At 46.1% G+C, this 21,931-nt stretch overlaps 3 protein-coding genes across 3 annotated transcripts; 2 read left to right on the top strand and 1 right to left on the bottom strand.

Moving 5' to 3' along the window:
• The first annotated feature begins 5,237 nt into the window (after positions 1–5,237).
• LOC4339544 (uncharacterized) lies at positions 5,238–6,098 on the top strand. Its single transcript, XM_015782814.3, has one exon. The coding sequence runs from the start codon at positions 5,343–5,345 to the stop codon at positions 5,868–5,870; it is 528 nt and encodes a 175-aa protein (XP_015638300.1). The 5' UTR covers positions 5,238–5,342; the 3' UTR covers positions 5,871–6,098.
• Positions 6,099–17,231: 11,133 nt separating this feature from the next.
• LOC4339543 (gallate 1-beta-glucosyltransferase 84A24) lies at positions 17,232–18,907 on the top strand. Its single transcript, XM_015783351.3, has one exon. It carries the CDS (start codon positions 17,341–17,343, stop codon positions 18,811–18,813), a length of 1,473 nt encoding a protein of 490 aa, XP_015638837.1. The 5' UTR covers positions 17,232–17,340; the 3' UTR covers positions 18,814–18,907.
• Positions 18,908–20,733: 1,826 nt separating this feature from the next.
• On the bottom strand, positions 20,734–21,931 carry LOC136356708 (uncharacterized). The gene is made up of 2 exons (XM_066310958.1): positions 21,776–21,931; positions 20,734–21,686 (listed from the first exon to the last, which is right to left on the bottom strand). Exons 1-2 carry the CDS (start codon positions 21,804–21,806, stop codon positions 20,911–20,913), a joined length of 807 nt encoding a protein of 268 aa, XP_066167055.1. The 5' UTR covers positions 21,807–21,931; the 3' UTR covers positions 20,734–20,910.

Genomic DNA, 21,931 nt, shown 5'->3' with positions numbered 1-21,931 from the left:
AGAAAGCTAAGATGCGGCCGGTGAACTAGAGTTTCACAAAGCAACCAGGTAACTTCCCTTGGAGTTCAGTCAATAATCATTTCAAGTAAATGAAAGGCAGGCCAGTTCCTGGTGATGCACTGATGCTGATATTTGCATCGCGTTCAGATGACACACTTCATGTCTGAAAGCAATAGGAAAGCTAGACAGATAATTTATGGCTATAATACAAGCAGCTGTCAATTTGTTCATATCGTAATTCACCTGGATTTTCCTGCAAAAGAGGTCAGGGATCCGGGACATTGGTTTGCAAGTCAGAATACTATAAACCTGAAATTCCGTATAGGCCAAAAGTTGAGCTAAAATTTGTCTTCGAGTTAAAGGCTTAAATGAGTACTCTTTGCTAACCTCTTTCATTTTCTGCGCATATATTTCTTAAATTGTTAAATACTGTATTTTTTAAAAAAATTCTAAAAAAACATATCAATCTATTTTTTTTAAAAAAATTAACTAACATTAGAAAAATCATATTAATTATTTTTTTAGAAATATATTAACTAACATTGAATTAATCATGTGTTAATCCCCTGCTTCGTTTTATGTGCCGGGAAGAGTTCCCTGCGCACCTTTGGATGGAAATAAACGCAAGCTTAGCTGTTAAAACTTCCCTGAAATTTCACTCTAAAAAATACTTCCCTGAAATTCCTTTGTTCATCCTCAAATAAACAATACATTGTTCAATGTTATAGAGATTCTCAGAAAGAAGTATTTGAACAATGCTAGTTTCTTTAGCAGTTCTGCTATGGGAGGCTCTCAATTTTGGAAAGGGCTGCATCATTGCAAGACTTGGGTTGAAAGACTTGTGGAGAAACATGTTCATAAGGGAAATCATGTATTTTTCTGGAAAGATGTGTGGTGTGGTGATATTCCTCTCAAAATTAGGTTCCCTGACCTTTTTGAGATCAGCTACCAGTAAGGGGCTCTTGTGAGTGAAGTGTTCAATGGGAGAGACTGGGATCTAGAATTTAGAAGAAATCTGAACTCTCAAAGAGAAACTGAACTTGCCCAATTGAAGCAACTCATTCAGGGGTTTTGTTTGGATGAAGGAGATGACCAAATTGTCTGGCCTCATAATAAGAAAAAAAGTTTTTTCTACTAAATCTATGTATAGGATCTTGACTTTTGGGGGTATAAGGGATGCAGACTTATGGGAGATTTGGAAATGCAAGCTCCCTCTCAAGATCAAGCATTTCCTTTTTCTGGTTGGGAAAGGGAGGTTACCTTGTGCTGAACAACTAGTTAAGAGGTACTGGAAGGGGGGTGATAAATTCTGTAAATTGTGTGGTAATGTTGAAACTACCAGCCATGTTCTCTTCTGTTGCCCTTTGGCAGTTTTTGCTTGGTGTGTTATCAAAGAGGCCCTGAATATTCAGTTTCATCCTGCCAATTTCTGGGATTGGGTTAGGATTTGGGATAAAAAGAAAGAACATAGACTCTGGATTTTCCTGTTAGGGTGTATCTGTTGGGCTCTCTGGATAATTAGGAATGATTGGGTGTTTGAAAATAATTTGGTTTCCTCTCCTCTGCAAACTGTTTACAAAGCTTTGTCTTTTGCACAGAAATGGGGCATTCTGCTAGGAAAGGAGGAACAAGCAGTGCTGGGTGATTGGTGTGAGGCGATCCTGAAGAAGCTTAATCATCTTAGAATCAGAGATTTACCTGCATCCCTGTAGTTCCAATTTTAGCCAGTGGGTGCGGTTTTGATGTTGATGGCTGTCTGATGTTTTTGCTGTGCCGAATGTCTGTAAGCTAGAATTTCCAACCAGTTTAGTTTCCTTTAAGATGTAAAAGACTCTGTTTGGTGTTTTGGGCTTTCTCCAAAAGCTGGGTCAATATATTTGATCTGATTTCAAAAAAAAAAAAATAAACAATACATTTTGTTCGTGACTAACATGGAGCATATACTAATAAACAAGCAGATACCACACAATAATTCCTTATTTCCAAGTGCAGAAACATCATTTAAAGGCACATCGTTGACTAACCTCAAGTCAACTATCCCTGAACAGATCACACTTCTGTTCCAAATGACGGTGCAGCATCTATATATTTTTTTTACCAAACAGCTTTCACAAAGCTAACATGCGTAGAAAAGTCACTGGTCGTTTGCCATCTGGTTGCAGTGATCTAACACCACACAAAACCACATTAGGGTTCGTCGCTCGAGAACGTGATTTGTGATTCCACAGTCCACACGGCCACACAGCGTGTGCTAGCTCAGCCTGAATTATTCATTATTCCTTTCACGCCATCGCCGTCACTTCACTCCTGCAGGTTCTGGGCAGCTTCGCCGGCGATGTTCTTGAGCCAAAGGATCAATGTCAGCTAAGGGTGTGCTTAGTTCACGTTAAAATTGAAAGTTTGGTTGAAATTGAAACGATGTGATGGAAAAATTAAAAGTTTATGTGTATAGAAAAGTTTTGATGCGATAGAAAAGTTGAAAGTTTGAAGAAAAAATTTGGAACTAAACTCGGCCTAATACTACGAAAAGTTCGTCCTGTTTCCCAGGTCAACCTGCACTTATCCTTTTCTCAAACTGATGATCAAATCAAACTAAGTACTGTTTATTTCGCAAGAAGACCCGCTCTGTCAGTTCATTGGTTCAGGCTTCTTCTGGATCTCCCAGGCGCCATAAACTAGTTTTACGCTTAATTAGTGAAGACTTTGCTTGGTAGAACTGGTCATATTGGATCGACTGATCTCATTTTTATACCCAGTCGATTAATTATTTATCCAGGTTGATAGTTTGGTAGGTTTCAGCGAACTTACACGGGGTTTTACCTCATCTTGGTAGGTAGATGATGATCCCGTGTCAGTGATGCACTAATTAATTGGATATGCGCTAATTGAGCAAGGCAACTTTGGGAGGACAGGTGGCCATGGTTGAAAAGCAAAAAAAAAACATCTTGTGTTCACTGTCTCTCTCTAGCTATTAGTAGATCAGTAAAGTAACAAAGGAAAGGGCATCTAGCTTTAACCGGAAATGGTTAAGAACACTGAACACGGAGTAGACACCTCAAAGCACCAACCAAGCTGTTGTTGATAGAGCAGTACACTGGGCGCCACCACTGCACACACATATATCCATCACCTAACACTCTCTCCATCTTAGCGACTAACAGATTGTAAACTAGTGGCAGCAGCAGTAGGTAAATGGGCTAATGGCAGCAGCGAGCACTGGAAGTCTGGACACACGTTTAAATTGTGGAGTAAAAGGCCAGCGTTGAGATGTCGACTGACCAGCCGAACTCTTGATGATAGAGCAGTCCACAGAAAATGACCTCCAACTCCAATAAAAACAAGAGATAGAAGGTAGAGTACTCCTACTCTCCCAGCCCAACAGAAGACTAATCAAAGATGAAATGTCGACGACCGGACTCGTGCCGGCCAAACAAAATTGGAACGTTCTGAACTAAAAACATTACTAAAAACAAAAGTGGAACTGATCAGCTAGCTTGTGTCCCTATGGAGCGCAACCCAGGACATCATGCTAAACCAAAATGAGTCGGATCACATCGTCTGGAAGCTCTCGAATCATGGAGAATACTCGGCCTCTTCGGCATACAAGGCTCAGTGTCTAGGAACAGTCGGCACCAACTTCAATCCCCTAATTTGGAAATCTTGGGCCCCTGCAAAATGCAAATTTTATGCGTGGCTTGTGATTCAAAATAGAGTCTGGACTTCCGATCGACTAGCTGCAAGAGGATGGCCAAATAGTGGAGTGTGCCCCTATGCCGTATGACGAACGAGACGGCATGCCACCTTTTAGCTTCCTGTAGATACACCAGAAGGATCTGGAGACTGACGGCCAACTGGGTGGCTTATCAGCAATTGGATCCGAGCAATTGGGAGCCATGCCAAAGCGTACACGAATGGTGGGAAATGCTAGCCAACAAAAGGGAAGTGTCCAAGAAAGGGCTGCGATCCTTAATCCTACTCATAGACTGGGAAATTTGGAAAGAAAGGAACCAAAGGATCTTCGAGCACAAGGAAACGGCGGCCCCCAATCTTATGGCAAAAATAAAGGAAGAGGCAAGAACCTGGATGATGGCAGGCGCAAGACGACTTGGAGAATTCCTACCAACTTAATCATAGCGCTTATGTAATTTTGTACAGCTCTTTTTTTTGTCCTTAGGGGTTGTATATTTTTACGCCTATATCTAATGAAATAGCACGGTCTCGTGCTGATTCCTTTCAAAAAAAAACATTACTAAGAGTATATATTGACACAATGTTTAACAAATGATACCGGTTAGTGCTTCGGTACTCTCTCCGTTTCAAAAATTAACTAACCTAATGCATATATTTTTTAATTTAGTTCAGATTCATAGTAATAAAATATATCACATTCTATACTAATTTGTTATTTTTAAAGGACTGGGAGTGAAAACGGTCGGAATTCGGAAATGATAAGAATCGTTAGCATCTCTTCAAAAATGATGCTCAATTGCATGGTAATTGATCATATTTATCAGCTAAACTACTCACTGCCGACATTAATACGATACAGAAAGAAATTAGAAAAATAAAATTTATATATAGAAAAAAAAGATACGGTCAAAAACGGTACCCCTTATAAAAAAGGAGCTCGGTCGATCAGGAATTTCCATGATCGTTTTCATCCCTCAGTGGTTATCGCCTAGATTTGCATACGCACCACACCACTCGGTGTACGTAGTTTATACATGTGCAATTTACTTGCACGAATAGGTGCAGGGGGTGTAAGTGGGTTAGCCACGAACTCACTTATAGATCAAAGTAAATGGGTTTACAGCTTATTTTAGTCTATAAGTGGATTTTGTGGGTTAGCCCCTTACATTACGTGCAGCCCCCCAGCCGCCCCTCGCGAGCTGCGTGGAGAAGGATAAAGCCACCTCTCGGAATGGTAATGGAACGGAACCACTTTCTCCGACTCCAACCCAAGCCACGGCAAACCCAAAAGCCACCACCGCGTTCGCGGCTCAGCCAGCTCTCGCCGCCACGCGCAATTCACCGCACCCGCCCGCGCTATCATCCCACGCCACACACACGCGCTCACGGACGAACACACCCGCGCCACACGATCCATCGCCAACCCAACAAACCACTCTCCCGGTGGTCTCCTCTCCTCTCGCTTCCCATCACCGTCACCTTCCCCCACACGCGTTCCCAAGCCCGCGCGCCTCCTATATAATCCGCGGCTTCACCCGAATCCAGCCAACTAAAACTACCACTTCTTCTTCTCGCAGCTCAACGACGACGTCTTCGTTTTCTTGGCTTGCTTGCTTGTGAGCTCGTGGCCTTGCCGTTGCTGGTTTCTTGACATGGGCAACTACTTGTCGTGCACGATGGCGAAGGTGCCAGGAGGGAAGGGGGCGAGGGTGATACTGCCGGACGACGGCGGGTTGAGGCAGGTGGCGCTGCCGGCGACGGCGGCGGAGCTGATGATGGACGCGCCGGGCCACTTCCTGGCGGACGCGCGCGCGGCGCGGGTGGGCGCCCGCCTCGCCGCGCTGTCGGCCGACGAGGAGCTGGAGCTCGGCGCGGTGTACGCCACGTTCCCGATGAAGCGCCTCGGCACGCCGCTGGCGCCCGCGGACATGGCGCGCCTCGCCGCCGTGGCCACCAGGGAGGCCCGGCGCTCGGCCAAGGTGGCCGCCGCGGTCGTGGCGCCGCCGCCGACGCCGCTGCAGGCGGAGGACGCGGCGCCGAGGCTGCGGCTGGATGAGATGGTCGACGACGAGGCGGTCGCCGCCGACATGAACGTGTACAAGCACCGGCTGAGCAGCGAGCGCTCACGGAGGCCGACATTGGAGACCATCCAAGAGGAGAACTACATGTCGACAAACTAAAATTATACAGCTTAGCCAGCAGCTCACCTTTTTTTAATTTTCTCTTTTATGTGCGATATTGTTTCTATTATCTTTTCTGAGATCTGAATTGGAAAAGATATGTAATGAAACAGAGAAAGATGTACAGTCAATTTTTGTAAAGAAATCAAGAACACGTAGATCAGGATTGTCTTTTTTTAAAAAAATGATTGGGTGCAAGCACAAGCGAGTTATCCATTTTACTGCTTATTTCCATGCATCCCAAATTGGAACACTATATAAAAGCTTTTGAGAAAAATGAATGGACTGTGAATATAATTGAGCATCACAATAAAAGATTTATTTTTTATTTTTATCTTTTGCTCTTCAATCTTGATTTGATTTTTTAGTGGTACGATAGATAGAGTTTGTACCATTTCTGTCTATTTTAAATATTTTTAATGATGATTTACTAAAATCTGATCCCAACATTTGAAAAGAGTGCAATATTGCACTTTAAAGTGTGGCAATAGTTCTCATGTGCAAGAAAAAGAAAAAAAACACACAATAATGTTTCTTACAGAAGTACTGTTCGTCTATCTCTGTTATGTAAATTTATAAACCAAACATCAGTTTTGATTAGAGTTCTTTTTTAAGAAAATATATATTCATGATTATTGAAACGAAACTAAGTTTTATATAAAAAAAACTATATTGTACTAAATTAATTAGAGTCTTAGACCACTTTATTTTAGTTATTATTAAGTTTATTTCAAAAATAAATAATTCACGGTAGTAGTTCGCTCAATAATATATAATCGAATAGGGCCGAGAAGATGGCATATTGTACTGTCGGGAAAGAGAAAATGAAACCTACCGATCGTTGCTCGTTGCTTACAAGTTTAGTACGAACTACGAAAAGGACATTCGAAAAACGGTGTGAATACTTCAAATAACAGCCTAGTAGGAAACTGTGTTGTTTTTTCAGCTTAGGAAGAAAAGCATCGATGTGTCGATTTCGCAGACTTTCTTTCCAACGTAAAAACAACTTCTTTGTCCTATATATATTTTTTATTTTTTATTGTAATTATTGAACTGCTGCCGCGTTTTCGTTTACCCTATACCTAGACCAGGTGATTATAAAATTCAGACAATTCGATCAGCAGTACGGAGTAACATAAAAGCCATTTGCTGTCTAATTTGATATATGAATGAGCATTTCTTTGTAGAAAAAAAATGTAGTGCGCCTGAAAACAGGGCAAGGAGGTGAAGATTGATCGATGAAAGCAAAGGAGGGGTGATCAAACAGGTACCTGAAGCAACGCAGACAGATGGTTTTCTCTCGGCGGACAGAATGTCTCGTGTACAAGGCGAAGAAAAGCATTCTTGTCCGCACGAAATAGGCAAAAAAAACCCCGGCATTAATCAGCACGAAATCGGCAAGCAAACCGCGCGATGGTCAACCCCCACCCTCGTGCTGATCCGGGGTCGTCGTAGCAGCTACGCTACGTGCATACCTTGGCTCTTCTACGTTTTACCGCTGAGGCGCAAAAACGTGTCGCGAAATTTTCACGCTGCGCCGAACCGTGTTTCGACTCGGAGTCGGCGGCTAGTCAGCCGCGCTCGTGCACGGCCAGGCCACGGGGCGAGTTGGATTTCGTCTAGGTACGTGCGTGGCCCGTGTGCCGGTCTGCGTGGCTATGCGCCTATGCGGTACGCATCGCTGCACGGGCCGCGTGCAGCAGGTTTCGAGTCAGAAGCCTGCACGCGCGTCGCGGACGAGCAGTACGCACGCCGACGACGCGCGGGGATTATCCCGTGCGTGCGTAGCGTAGGGTGCGCACGATTTCGCGGCCTCCATCCGCAGCAGATGAACGGGCCGGGGGCACTCGCGCTGGCAGATTTGCGGGGAGCGCGTCGCGCGCGGTTTTGTGAATTTTTTTTATTTATACTTTTTTTTATTAAAATATTTACAAAAATAATTTGTTGTTTTGAAAATTTACAAATCTAATCGCCTGCCGCCCTTTCCACAGGGCGGCAAGGGACCTAAATGTAAATTTTCCAGCATAACTTGTTAGCTCTATGATTTTACAATTTAAAATTATATTATATAAAGTCAGATGAAATAAAACTTTATATCAAAAGTGTAGAGCTCAAGGAGATCTACAATTTTGTAGTTAATAACTTTTTCATTTAAGATGTCCAAATATTCGTTACAAAATATAAAACACATTTTAAAAAATCTCAGATCTACATTTCAAACGACATTGGATGGAGATAAACTTTATATAAAAGTTGTAGATCTTGATGAGATCTATAACTTTGTAGTTTATCACTTTTCCATTTAAAATCATTTGGAGTATCGAATAAGCATTATTAGTTTTTAAGCAATTAAAACCGGTGGGAAGGGTTTGAACACAAATAAAAATTTTGTATTTAGGTCCCTTGCCGCCCTTGGAGAGGGCGATTTTTAAAAATCACCCTTCTAGAGGGCGGCAGGCAATTAGATTTGTAAATTTTCGAAACAAAAAATTATTTTTGTAAATATTTTTATAAAAAAATGTATAAATAAAAAAAATTCGCGGTTTTGTTAGGCTCTCGGCCCGTGATTTTTGCGCGGGCCGTACGTGCGGTTGTCGTGTCTGCTTTGCAACGAAACTCGTTAGGAATAAATTCATCGGTGGTTCCTTAACTTTGTCGACGAATCTGATTTCCGTCCTTTAACCGAAAAATTAAACCAAATACAACAGATCCCCCAACTATCAAAACCGGAGCAGATGAGATTCCTCGGCGGTTTAGATGGCGGTTTTGGCTGACGTAAATCCTACGTGGCTAATTTGAATCGGTCTTCATCTAACATGGCATTGACATGACGCTTACGTGGCAATTCGATATGGAAAAATAATAAAACCCATGGGACCCACATGTAAGTTTTACACACAAAATAATAAAAAATAGTGGAAGCCATATGGGCCCCACATATCATCCTCTTTCTCCCCTTTATCTCTATCCTCTCTCTCAATCTCTCTGATGGGAGAGGAGCAGGGTGCGTACGTGCTCAGTCTATTCTTGCCACCGACCTGCTTTGTCGGCCGCCCGTCCCACTCAACCGGCCGGAGATAGAGAGGACAGAGATAAGAGGAGAGTAGTGAGGATGATATGTGGGGCTCACGTGGGTCACACTATTTTTTATTATTTTGTGTGTGAAACTAACATGTGGGTCTCATGGGTTTTATTATTTTTCCAGATTGAATTGCCACGTAAGTACCACGTCAATGCTACGTCAGATGAAGACCGAGTTAAATTAGCCATGTAGGCGCCACGTCAGTGAAAACCTCCGAGGGATCTCATCTGCACCGGTCTTAATAGCTGAGGGACCTGTTGTATCTAGTTTTTCGGTTGAAGAATGAAAATTGGATTTATTGACAAGTTAAAGAAACTCGTATGAACTTATTCTAACACGTTACAGCCGGTGCAGCGGCCACCTCGGTGTGACGGCCCAGGGCGTTTCGGGCTTTCGGCCCCGTTAGCTATCTGGAAGACTGGAACTGGAACATGTTACGTCAACTGCACAGTTGATAGCGGCTGCTCGAGGCTCGCGGACCCGTCAGTTTAATTAATCATCCGTCTGATTTGGGAATGGAGAAGATACTCTGACGGGATGAGATGACAACCGATCGATTTTTAAGGGATTGGATGCTCCGACTACCGTCCACGCCATAGAATCTCGCCCACCACATAATGTTACCCAACTTATTGATAGATGCTTCTTCTGAAATGGATTATTAATTTGGAAGTTTTTATTTTCTGTACGTAGATAATGGGATTGTCCTAAATAGGAGTATTTCTTTAAGCTCAACAGGATAATCCGATTCTTGTGCTAGGCATTATGAGAGTTTGTAGCTCTGTTAAATTCAGAAAGAGAACTGGTTAGATAGTATAGCTATTGTGTTGGACATCTTTATGGGGAAATAAAAGTCTCTTCCAAACTCTGTTTGCTTGGATATTGTAAAAAAAAATCCATTCCAGCAAAAAATTGTGTGTAAACAACGAATATGAGCAGAACTGCTCAGATTCACAGCCTGAAATTTATTCCTTTTCAACGAAGAAAGTATGTAGAATATATGGTGGTGCGGAAAGACACTTGGCATAACAATCTTCTCTACTATGTTATAGCCAATCGCGTTAGGATGCTAGTGGACGATAACATTACATAACTAATGGTTGTTTTATACTATCTTTGTTTTAAAATGTAGCTACCTACTATACGATTGGATACAACCTATACTACGAATCTGAACAGGGCGCATATCTGGTTTCATAATATTAGAAGGCATCCAATCAATTATACTATATAACTACATTTTGAAATAGAGGTAGTTCTATGCTATACTTCAAATGCTAGCACCTCAAGAGATTAGAAAGTTGCTTCGTCAGTTTGTCTCCCTTGGGCCATTTGGTATGCTCCACAGTCTACGCGAGTAGGGGTGTAAGTGGCTAACCAGCAAAACCCACTTATAGGCTAAAATAAGCCACAAACCCGCTTATTTTGATCTATAAGGGCACCCACAATGGTTATCTATATGCTCTCTACAAGAGATCCATGTCAGCATATTTTTCTACTTAGAAGCTATTCAATGAAGAGAGAGAGCAAAGCTATCTACTAACTTATAGATAGTCTATAGAGAAAAACGAGGCAATGCATAAGAGAGATATAGATACCAATGTAGACATACTATTAAAGTGATTTACTATTAATCGAGTCTATTGCTGAGATGTACATGTTTTATATAGAGTGCACCTTACTTTACCATTAATTGCGGGTGCTCTAAGTGGGTTTGCGGCTAAGCACACTTCCACCCCTACACACGAGGCTTTGCATGACGACACTAGCTTGCAACTGATCGCGTGAGATAAGATCACTGCAAAGATGACAAGACGGCTCTGCTTTGGCTGGCGGGAAACTACAAGTCAGAGGACATCCGACCAATGCTTTGGAACTTTTGAAGCAGATCAGATGCGCGCAGATGGCGAACGGGCTCCATCTGTCCGTGACGAGTCCCGTGTCGCTGTCCCCGTGCGTTGTCGCCGTGCCTCCGCCCTCGCGGTTCCTTGGTCCAAAACATACAGGACTCGGCAGTGCGGCCAATGTTGCACTCTCCTGTGCCATCCTCTCCCAGAGTCCCAGCTCGATCTGTAATCTAGACTCTAGAGTGTGCACTCACCTTGCCGTTTGGCCATTATCGGTACAACTTGCTGATTATAAACCATAATATTATTATTGATACATAAAAAAATTTATAGGTGAAACTTTTATGTATATATTCTTAAGGATTAAGCATATGTTTGGTTTTTAATGAATGAGGTGGGTCGGGTTGTGTCAAATCCATATTTAGGATGTTGAGTTGGAGCAGTCCCAGAAAAATAATAGTATTCTTCAAAGATCTGCGCCAGCTTCACACTTAAAAAAATGGTGGAACAATCCACTTTCTCTTTCTCACTGACACGTGAGCCACACCCTCCCATCTAACCCTCCCATCTATAAAAAACAAGTAGGACTACTCAATCCCTAGTATCAAACGGATAATGGGATCATCCTATTCTAAAAGAAAATCAGGATCAGTACGTACAGGACGCTTAGATAAACGAAAATCAGGGTTTATCTTTTTTTTTATGGAGGGAGTACGCTTCAATGCGGCAACAGGATCAGTACGTACAGGACGCTGATCGATCTGATCTGTGCATGCATCAATGCATGCTTCTGACTTCTGAGGGCTCGCCTAGGCCTCAGCCTCACCAAGTTTGATCCGATCCTTGCATTGGAACGATAAGCTCATGCATGGTGTCCGGCCGCCCTCGATCTCCCTGTCGACAGCAAACATGTGGAGGCTAAACTACTACGGAGTACTCCTGTTCTTCTTGTAATAAACAAACACCGTTACTTTTTAATGATGTTTGACCATTTATTCTACTGAAAAGATAACTATTAGTTTTTTTCGTTACGATATGTCACTACTAGAAAAAGCATTTTTCTCAACGTAGGGGTATTATTTTCGTAGTCGGACATGACCTTTGAAGCCAAACGACCGCCTACAAAAATATAAATCGGGGTGAAGTTAGCTGTCCGCCTGCGAAAATAGACCACTTAAGTGGCGCCTGCGAAAATCATTTTCGCAGGCGGACCACTTAAGCAACGCCTGCGAAAATCAATTTTCGCAGGCGCATGTTAGGTGGTCCGCTTGCAAAAATCGTACCTACCTCCTTATCCTCTCCTCCCCCATACTTATCCTATCCTCACCTCTCCTCTCCACCACTCATTTCCCTCCCCACCTCTCTCTCTCTCTCTCTCTCACTTAGAAAAAATCTCCTCTCCACCCCCACCTCCGCCGCCGGCCGGCCCCCCACCTCCGCCGCGGTTGGCTCCATCCTCGGCTCCCCACCTCCGCCGCCGGCGACGACGACGACCGCGACGCCGCCTCCGCGCGCCAGCGACAACGACGACCGCGACGCCGGCTCCCCTCCTCTCCCCACGTCCGCGCGCCGCCGGCCGGCTCCCTCCTCTCCAACGTCCATGCGCTGCCGGCTCCCCACCTCCGCCGCCGGCCGGCTCCCTCCTCGGCGACGACGACGACCGCGACGCCGGCTCTACGCGCTGATGGCTCCCCTCGGCCACGACGACGACCTTCGCGCCGCCGGCTCCCCTCCTCTCCCCACGTCCGCCGCGGCTGACTCCCTCCTCGGCTCCCCACCTCCGCTGCCGGCGACGACGACGACCGCGACGCCGCCTCCGTGCGCCGGCGACGATGACAACCGCGACGCCGGCTCCCCTCCTCTCCCCACGTCCGCGCGCCGCCGGCTGGCTCCCTCCTCTCCAATGTTCACGCGCCGCCGGCTCCCTACCTCCGCCACCGGCCGGCTCCCTCCTCGGCGACGACGACGACCGCGCGCCGCCAGCTCCCCTCCCTCTCCCCATGTCCGCGCGCCGGCAGCTCCCTCCTCTCCCACGTCCACGACGAGCGACGACGACGACGACGGCGCCGACGCAGCAGCTCGGCTCCTCCCTGGCCGGCGGCTTCCGTGGTGAGGCCGGCGGCAGCGCCCGTGTTTTTTTTTATTTTTTTTGAGATGATTTTCGCAGGCGGGCCACAGGTCCGCTTGCAAAAATGGTCTATTTTCACAGTCGATGTGATAGCGGCGGTCCTCCTCCCCGCCTGCGAAAATGGTTTTGGGCCGCCTGCGAAAATCCTTTTTCTAGTAGTGTGTTTCACAATTAAAGAAACTTTTACCATATGTACTTTAATTTTTAATAAAATGAATGGTCAGAAGAGTTAACGGTACCATTTATTAAAAGATGGATATAGTACTATCTTAAATGGGGGATGTCTTTCAGCTGATACAAATTGAAGTTTGGATACGTGGAACTTGCACAATAACTATGCGAATGATTCTGTTGTAAAAAATATTCCAGTACGTTTTAGGCTAGATCAAGTACTACGTTAGGTTAAACTGGTTTTTCTCTAACCAACACAAGTTTCATAAAATTAAAGTTTGTATTAAAAAAACTGTACAAATGATTCTCTTTTTGAAAAATATTTTTGTAAGCTTTTTTTTTCTTCTCTCTCTATCTCTAAACTATCATATAGCCACTTGGCCAGCAAAGCTAGCTGTAAGTTATACTATCCACATGTTATTCAGAGATGATATACCAGATATACATTTTCTTCCCTTTTACCCATTTTCTTTTTTTCTTTGACTTGTTTATTTATCCTTTCTATATATAATTGAGCGTGTATAAAGTTTTCTTTTATATGAAAAAGCAATAGAGTTATAATGGTGAAGTCATTGACACAAAACACTATATGCTATTATTTGAATCCTGTTGCCTACAATTATATACACACAAGTGCCCTTTCATTAAAAATATAGGTCATGTTTAGTGGAGCTTAAAATTCTGAGAATTAGCTAGTTGATAGCCAGCTTATGAGAATCTAAAAAAGCTGGGTTTCCAGCTTCTGGCTTCTATTTTGTTTTCTGGATTCTACAAATACAACTTCTCATAATTTTGACCAAAAGCTATACTGTTTGGGGCAGCTTCTGATTCTGGGAGAAGTTGCAGCAGCTAGAAGCTCCCCAAACAGGCCCATAGTAGGGTTCACCAATTTACCCTAGATTCTTCGTATATGGAGCTTTGTGTTAAAGAGTCATGTTATATGTGTACATATGTGATGATGATCCGTGTGTGTATATATATCTTCCATATAATCGGAAAAAATAAGTTTTATGTTACCTACTCCCCCGTTCCAAAATATAATCATTTTTTATTTCAACACAGTCTTCAAGATGCTACTTAATTTGACCAACAACATCTATAAAAATAATATGTTTTCAATAAAATGTTTTACATATTATTATAGTTTGTTTAATGATAAATCTAGTAACATCAATTTTACATGATTTGATTTTTTAAAAATATTTTACTATTAATAGTCAAAGTTAAAAAGATTTGTCTTACCACTATTCTAAAAATGATTATATCTTGGGAAGGAGGGAGTAAGAGCTAACACCTCTTTTTTTCCTTGGGCTGCATGCATAAAAGAATAATAAACTTAAGGTATAGTTAGGAACTGAGGACTTCGTGATTATATATGTGCGTGGAAAACTCTCCTCGATCTGCATGTATAAAAATAAGATAAAACAGAAATCTACCATATACGTAACACACATTTACGTGCTCGCGAAGAGCACCGATTGTTTTTGGTGCGAGTGTGCGTTGAAAGAGAAATGATTCACGATGATTTAAATATTTGTTTTCGCGCTATTGATTGGACATCCGCAAGGTACTTATTGTTGTCCACGTGGTCGATAATCACGCTCAGCACAGTGGCAGAGCTGGACAGAAAATCAAAGGGGGACAGCTGGCTTTTGGCAGTTTAAAAAATTAGCAATTTCTCTTTTTTTTTCATGCATTGGTAATACATAAAAGCGAATAGTTTGCAAAAGTCGACGACAAAGATCAGCTACAGACGTCAGATTTTAAAATTTAGGATTAGTGGGTACATCAAGTTCATAGTGACGTACGGAGTAATTGACATCTCAAATTGGCTCTCTCTTGTTCTAAAAAATCATCAGGATAGAACTTTGAAGCTAGAGAGCACACTTTATCAATGTTGAATGAACTGAATAAATCACTTGGATCCAAAGATGTACACAAAGTGAGAAGCTCTGTTGTTTGTTCACTGAATCTGCTATGATATATGGGGGTAATAAAAAAATTTGTTTTTATTGGGAGGGGCCATGGCCCCTGCCAGCCCCCCCTCAGTTCCACCACTGACTCAGCATGAACTGCATACTCCCTCCGTAATCATAAAGAAAGTTGTTTAGAATAATATTTAAGTCAAACATTGATATAAATCATAAATAACTCTTGTCAGGGTTATGGATACCACATACCTAATAGTAGTTGACTAAATCTCGGCAGGACCCACCACATACCATGTCTTATATGGAAGCAACCTGCAGATATAGGAGGAGTTCCGGATAAGGAAAGACAACCAGTGTTCTACATGGAAACGACAAGGACTACTCGGATTGTATTCATATTGGTTTCCCTAGTTCTACTTGGACAAGGGGACACCTATGGGTATAAATACAAGGCCCCCTAGGAGGAGAGGGGACAATAAACACTCACCATAGACGACACGGAACAATAGATCAAGACAGAAGATCAACATACAAGCCAACATACGCCAAGACAAGACGCTGGATATCGACATCAGAGATATGCCTGGATCGGCCCTATCCAGTACCTACAGAGGCCGGCCGTAGGGATTTAGCGCTGTCTCTGATATCGTCGGGCACGAACTCGAGGAGGAAGACTACCCGTTGTTGACTACGAGTTAGACCTTCAGACCGCCATATCGACAACAGTTAGATAGGCTATCCCAAATATTGTACTGGTGTAATTATGGTGAATAAGAGCAATACCGGTTTCGGCCAACAGGATGTAGGGTTATTACCTGACAATTCAGGGGCCCGAACCTGTATAAAAATCTCTGTCTCCATCTCTTTTACCTCAGTCTCGTATATACCCTAGTACCAACGATCCCCATACTATGCAAATACCGGAATCGCGACATCAAACGTCGACATCTCTTAAGTATTGAGTTTAAAAATGTAAAAAATATATGAATAGACTTGTCTTGAAAAATACTTTCATAAAAGTATACATATATCACTTTTCAATAAATATTTTTATGAAAATAAGAAGTTAAAGTTGTATTTTGGAGACCATGTCGCTGTCCTAATTAAACGACTTATAAAACATGGTAGTTGATACGTACTCATCAACTATAGAGAAATGCGACATGCATTTGTGTAGACTAATTATTTGGATAATAAGATTGTCGAAAGTAAATCAGGAAATTAATGTCACTGATGTAACACTGATGTAACTTGAGTTGGCCTAGATACAGATTAATTATTAATGTATCGGATGTTTTTTTTAATATGTAGGAGATGGTTTTATGTTTTTTTTATAAATTTAATCAAACTAAAAAACGTTTTATTTAAGACAAACTTTGTTTAATTTATGTTGAAAATTGTGTTGCGGTTTTTTCTATAAATTTATTCAAACTTGAAAACGTTCAACGTGGAGATAAACCTTAAATATTTTACATTTTATTTTAAAATGGAGAGAGAGTAGCCTACAAACAATATGATAGATTAAATGCGCATGATTCTCGCAAAGGAAAACTGTTGTTTATTGAAAAACAATGCTCCGATCCAGTACACTCACGTGGAAAATTCGGCAAGAACAGTGGCACTGAGGCAGTGTTACAACTAACGTGTTGCATGCATGCAAGACAACCACCGGCCTATTAACCGTCCGGAGCAGGGACCGGCCGGCCGGGCGGAAGCATATGAATTTGAAGAATATGTACAAATTCAAACTTAAAAATTACTATATTTGTTTCGACAGGTTTTTAATAGTATTTGGCCGTATTTGAGATAACTTAAGATTCTGAAAAATAACTGATGAGAATCTTAAAAAAATGGTTTCCCAGCTTCTAGTTTTTGATTCATTTTTTAAACTCTACAATTACATATTCTTAAAATCTAGGAGAAAAATATTGTTTGGAGGAGTTTCTAACCGGAGAAGCTGCAGTGTCAGAAACTCTCCTAAACAAGCCCTTTAATTAATTAACTATCTTGGCAACTCCTAAAATTTTAAATTATGGCTTAATTTTTTATATGATAAATTGGCAAGCGATTAAACAAATCCAATAATTCGACGACGCCGGTATTTCAAACACTGTTGCAAGTGTGGGCACAGTGCGCCGCTATTCACACAGAGATGCCTCTTTCCCTATATATATATATCGACCGAACGCAAAGAAGCAGCTGAACTAGCAAGTAAACCTGCGGTGTTTCCAACACAACAAACGCTACAACCCTTGTAGGTTTCAGAGGAAAACACACGACACGAGCCGGAGGCAACAAGGCGCTCAGGTCCATGGAGCCTCACGTCCTCCTCGTGTCCTTCCCTATGCAGGGCCACGTCAACCCGCTCCTCCGCCTCGGCCGCCGCCTCGCCGCCACGGGCCTCCTCGTCACCTTCACCACCGTCCGCCTCGCCGCCGGCGGCGGCCGCCTCCGCGACGTGCCGGAGGACGGCGCGTGCGCCGACGTCGGGCTCGGCCGCCTGCGCTTCGAGTACCTGCGCGACGACGACGACGACGGCGACGAGCGGTGCCAGCAGCTGGCGCCCAACGACGTGCTGTCGCACGTCACGGCCGTGGGGCCATCGGCGCTCGCCGAGTTCATCGACGGCCAGGCCGACGCCGGCCGGCCGGTGACGTTCGTCGTGAACAACATCTTCGTGCCGTGGGCGCTCGACGTCGCCGCCGGGATGGGCATCCCGTGCGCCATGCTGTGGATCCAGCCGTGCTCCGTGCTGTCGATATACTACCACTTCTACGAGTCGCCCGAGGCGTTCCCTACCGCCGCCGACCCCGACGTGCCGGTCGAGCTCCCCGGCTTGCCGGTGATGGCCATGGTCGAGCTGCCTTTCATGGTTCGTCCCGAGTACGCGCAGTGCCTGTGGGGCGACACGCTCCGGGCGCAGGTCGGGGCGATCAAGAGGACGGTGTCCTGGGTGCTCGTCAACTCGTTCTACGAGCTCGAGCGCTCGGCCGTCGACGCGCTCCGCGCGCACACGACGGTCAAGCTCGCGCCCATCGGCCCTCTCCTGGAGCATGGCCATGACAACGGCGGCGGCGACGACGGCGCGCCGGCGCCGGCGCTAGGGGCCGAGGACAACGACCGCTGCGTGGCGTGGCTCGACGCGCAGCCGCCGCGCTCCGTGGTGTACGTGGCGTTCGGCAGCCTCGTGAACATCGGCCGCGACGAGACGGCGGCGGTGGCGGAGGGGCTCGTCGCCACCGGCAGGCCGTTCCTGTGGGTGGTGCGCGACGACAGCCGCGACCTCGTGCCGGAGGCCGTCCTCGCGGCGTGCCGCGGCGACAAGGCCGGCAAGATCACGGCGTGGTGCCCGCAGGGGCGCGTGCTCGCCCACGGCGCCGTCGGCTGCTTCGTGACGCACTGCGGGTGGAACTCCATCATGGAGGCGCTCGCCGCGGGCGTGCCGGTGGTCGGGTACCCGTGGTGGTCCGACCAGTTCGCGAACGCCAAGTTCTTGGTGGAGGACTACAAGGTCGGCGTCCGGCTACCGGCGCCGGTGACCGGCGGCGAGCTCCGAGCGTGCGTCGACCGCGTGATGAGCGGGCCGGAGGCGGCGGTGATCCGGAAGAGGGCGATGCATTGGAAGCGAGAAGCGGCGGCGGCGGTTGCCGACGGCGGTTCGTCGGATCGGAGCCTCCAGGATTTTGTCGACCATGTACGACGTTCCAAAGGACCGGAGGAGCTAGCTCGATTAGCTCAAGACATCCAGATTATGAATGGGCCGGTCAATCCGGTCCTAGTTTAATAAATCTAGCACAGCCCATGTACGGTCATGTGGGGGCTATGACGCTATGTAGTGTGTTAATCTATCTACTCCATTAAGTTGCTGTCGAGTCTAATCCTTGTTATCATAGGATTCCAAGGCTTACATAAAAAAACGGTGTAAAAAATGTAAGTTTGAAGTTTGAACACTCCAAGTCAAACACGATTACATCGTATTATACGAATTCAATTTCGTAAATCACAACAGATCATATAAAAATTGGGAGGTCGCTGTACCACAAGATCGCGTCCGGTGAGATGACACCAAGCAGATTTTGAGACCTATCGATATCAGAACTTGTACCTTATTGGTACCGCTAGATATCCGACAGGTACTAACTGATGCCCATTGGTACCCGCTAATACCTATCGATACTAAGAAGATACTCAATACGAGACTTGGGTACCCCCATCAGTATCAATTGTTACCTCAATACTAGCGCGAGGCTTCTTGATGGCACGACGAAGGAGCGTGTATCCCTTCACTGGCAAGCCTCCTTCTCTCCCCCCCTTCTTCGGCAACTCATAATGTCAGAGAGGACAAAGCTTGAGACAAAACAAACCATGGCAGAAAGAATAAGGAGACGATGTGTAGCCTACCTCTGATCTTCTTGCTGATGTCAATGTAGATACACACACAGTGTGCAGGACGATGACGCACCGGTAGGATGCGGAGAGCTCCTTGAGAAGCGCCGCGAGTGGGATATGGCTTGCATCATAGTCCATTCGAAGCTATTGGTGCTAGGTGCTAGCTGGACCATATTCGGGGACACAACCAACTTCACCACGCGGAGCAAGTCACGGAACTAGATATAGTTGGCCAAAAAGCCTGAAACCCGATGGCCCGGCCCACGGCATGGAGATTTGGCCCAACCCAAGCGCGGCACGGCCCGCCTATTGGGTCGTGCCTGGGCCTCTTCCTTGGCACGACGTGCTGGCCTTGCATGGCCCGGTCCAATAAGAGGGAGGCAAAATAGACTTATTCCAACCATATAAGCGTAACTCAAAGAGATGAGGGATGCAAAATAGACTTGCTTGAACCATATAAGACACGGTCCAAAGAGATAGGGTGGGGGGGGGGGCAAATAGACTTATTACAAGGTGGAGCATAGTGAGCTTGTCGTGCCTTCAGACCGACCCGGCACGTTTCGAGTCTTATTGAGCCGTGCCTTAGCCGTTGGTGTAGCCCGTGGCCCGTGGGCGGGCACAACACGACTAGGCGTGTCGGTTGGACAGTGCCTGCTAGACTGATCTCAGGCCGTGCCTGGTCATGCCTGGGCCGAGCGGTACATTTGACCATCTATAGAATTAGATCTCCGCATCGCGGAGCTGCTCACAAGGGTTGTGGTGCCGCTGGAAGAGAGCTCTACCTTGAGCTCGAGCCTAGGAGAGAGGAGGAGGGATGTATGAGAGAAGAGGGCGAGCAGCTAGGTATAGGTAGCTCGTGCAGTGGTGCAAGAGTTCAAGCTCAAGTTTTCGCTGTTAGATCCGGCAACAATATAGGATGGTTTGGACTCAACATCAATAGGAGGTTAAACGACGTGCACGGTACAACCATCCGCCCATGCACCTCTTCCTCCTCCGATGCCACTCTAGATCCCTAGCTCCCGCCCATCCGGTTGCCGACGTCCACCTCCAAAGGCAGTGGGGCAGCAACGGCGGCTGCAAGCCCCGGCTCTAGCTCCGACTCGGTGTCCTGCTCTACCTTCGCCAACATGTGCGCGTCTATGCTGCGCGTGCGAACGATCGACACAATGGGTAAGGGGAGTGGGTGATCCCGTGCCGATGCCGTGGACGGGATACCGTCCCCTAATATTCAGGATAATTTTTTTGAAATAATATGGACTTAACAGTTATAAAACATATATGATAAACTAGCCCATGCGAATATGCACAGCGCCTTTATATAGTACTTGAATATATAATGTGATGTATAACAGGAGTTACGTATAATTTGACACGGTTACATGCTGAACATGGAGTACAAATTGATGATCAGGGTCCATCTGGATCGTGCAGACGCGGACGCCGATACTAATTATTTCTCGAGAACTTGAACGCTGCGAGAGAGCAAATTGTCCTACTTCTTGCACACCACCCCGACGCCGTCGAGGCCGGTGGAGCACTTGACGTCGACCAGCTCCTCGGAGGCAACGGCAACGGCGCCGGCATCGCCGGCGCGCCCGAACCGAGCGACGGCGCAGTCAGCGGCGAAAAGACCCGACGAGGTGAACTGCTTCTCGCCTCCCATGACGGGCATCTTCGCGGACACGTCGAGCCGGTTCACGTAGCTGCTCCTGTACGTCTGGCCCAGCACGCCATGGACGTCGTCGGTGAGGGCGTAGAACTTGAACGCCAGGTCGAGGTGGGCGAGGCAGTCATCGTCGGTGACCCCGTACCTGTGGATCCTCGAGTCCTCCTTGGTGATGGGCACCACGTTCGCGGTGATCTTGAACACGCCGTCGAGCTCGACGAGGACGCCGTTGGCCGCCTTGGTCCGCGTCACGGACAGGCCGGAACCCGACTCCCACCTGGCGTGCGCGACGCGCTGCAGCTGCACGGTCTCGCCGTCGAAGACGACGGCGAGGCGGTCGGAGTCGTCGTCCCACACGGCCGTCCTGCGCGCGCCGACGTAGAGGCGGTGGCCGCCGGAGAACTGCACGGCGATCGCCTGCACCCAGGTCGGGTCCCTCTTGAGGCCAGGGACGTGGTTGCCGACGAAGTGGCCGTTGATGTGCAGGTTCGCGTCGGAGAGCAGGCAGAAGTCGCGGTCACGGCGGCCGTGGAAGTAGAACGTGTTGCCGTCGCCGCCGATGAACCGCGGGTCCTGGCACACCGCGCCCGGCAGGTTGCAATCTGCAACGCACGCGACACGACGACACAACCATTAATCAATCGTGCATGAACACTTGCTTGCTAGTTACCGTGCACAGATATGCATTTACCGCATACGGTCTTGCAGGTGGCGCAGTCCATGTGGCAGGATTTGGGGCACCTGCTGGGACAGTACGCCGGCGAGGTGCAGGTGGGGTACCTCGTCTTGTTCGTGCAGTAGACCACGTCGCTGGCTCCTGGTGGAGGAGGTGATGGTACTACCGGTG

This window comes from Oryza sativa, chromosome 5 (genome assembly GCF_034140825.1).
Source record: "Oryza sativa Japonica Group chromosome 5, ASM3414082v1".
Taxonomy (NCBI): Eukaryota; Viridiplantae; Streptophyta; class Magnoliopsida; order Poales; family Poaceae; genus Oryza; species Oryza sativa.
Note: the sequence above shows the minus strand (reverse complement) of the source record. Positions and strands in the feature narration are given on the sequence as shown.

Bases quoted from the DNA above. Each gene is read 5' to 3' on its own strand.
- LOC4339544 (XM_015782814.3), top strand. From the start codon at position 5,343: ATGGGCAACTACTTGTCGTGCACGATGGCGAAGGTGCCAGGAGGGAAG.
- LOC4339543 (XM_015783351.3), top strand. From the start codon at position 17,341: ATGGAGCCTCACGTCCTCCTCGTGTCCTTCCCTATGCAGGGCCACGTC.
- LOC136356708 (XM_066310958.1), bottom strand. From the start codon at position 21,806: ATGGACTGCGCCACCTGCAAGACCGTATGCG. The intron at 21,687-21,775 runs GTAAATGCATAT...CGTGCGTTGCAG, and splicing joins CACCTGCAAGACCGTATGCG to ATTGCAACCTGCCGGGCGCG.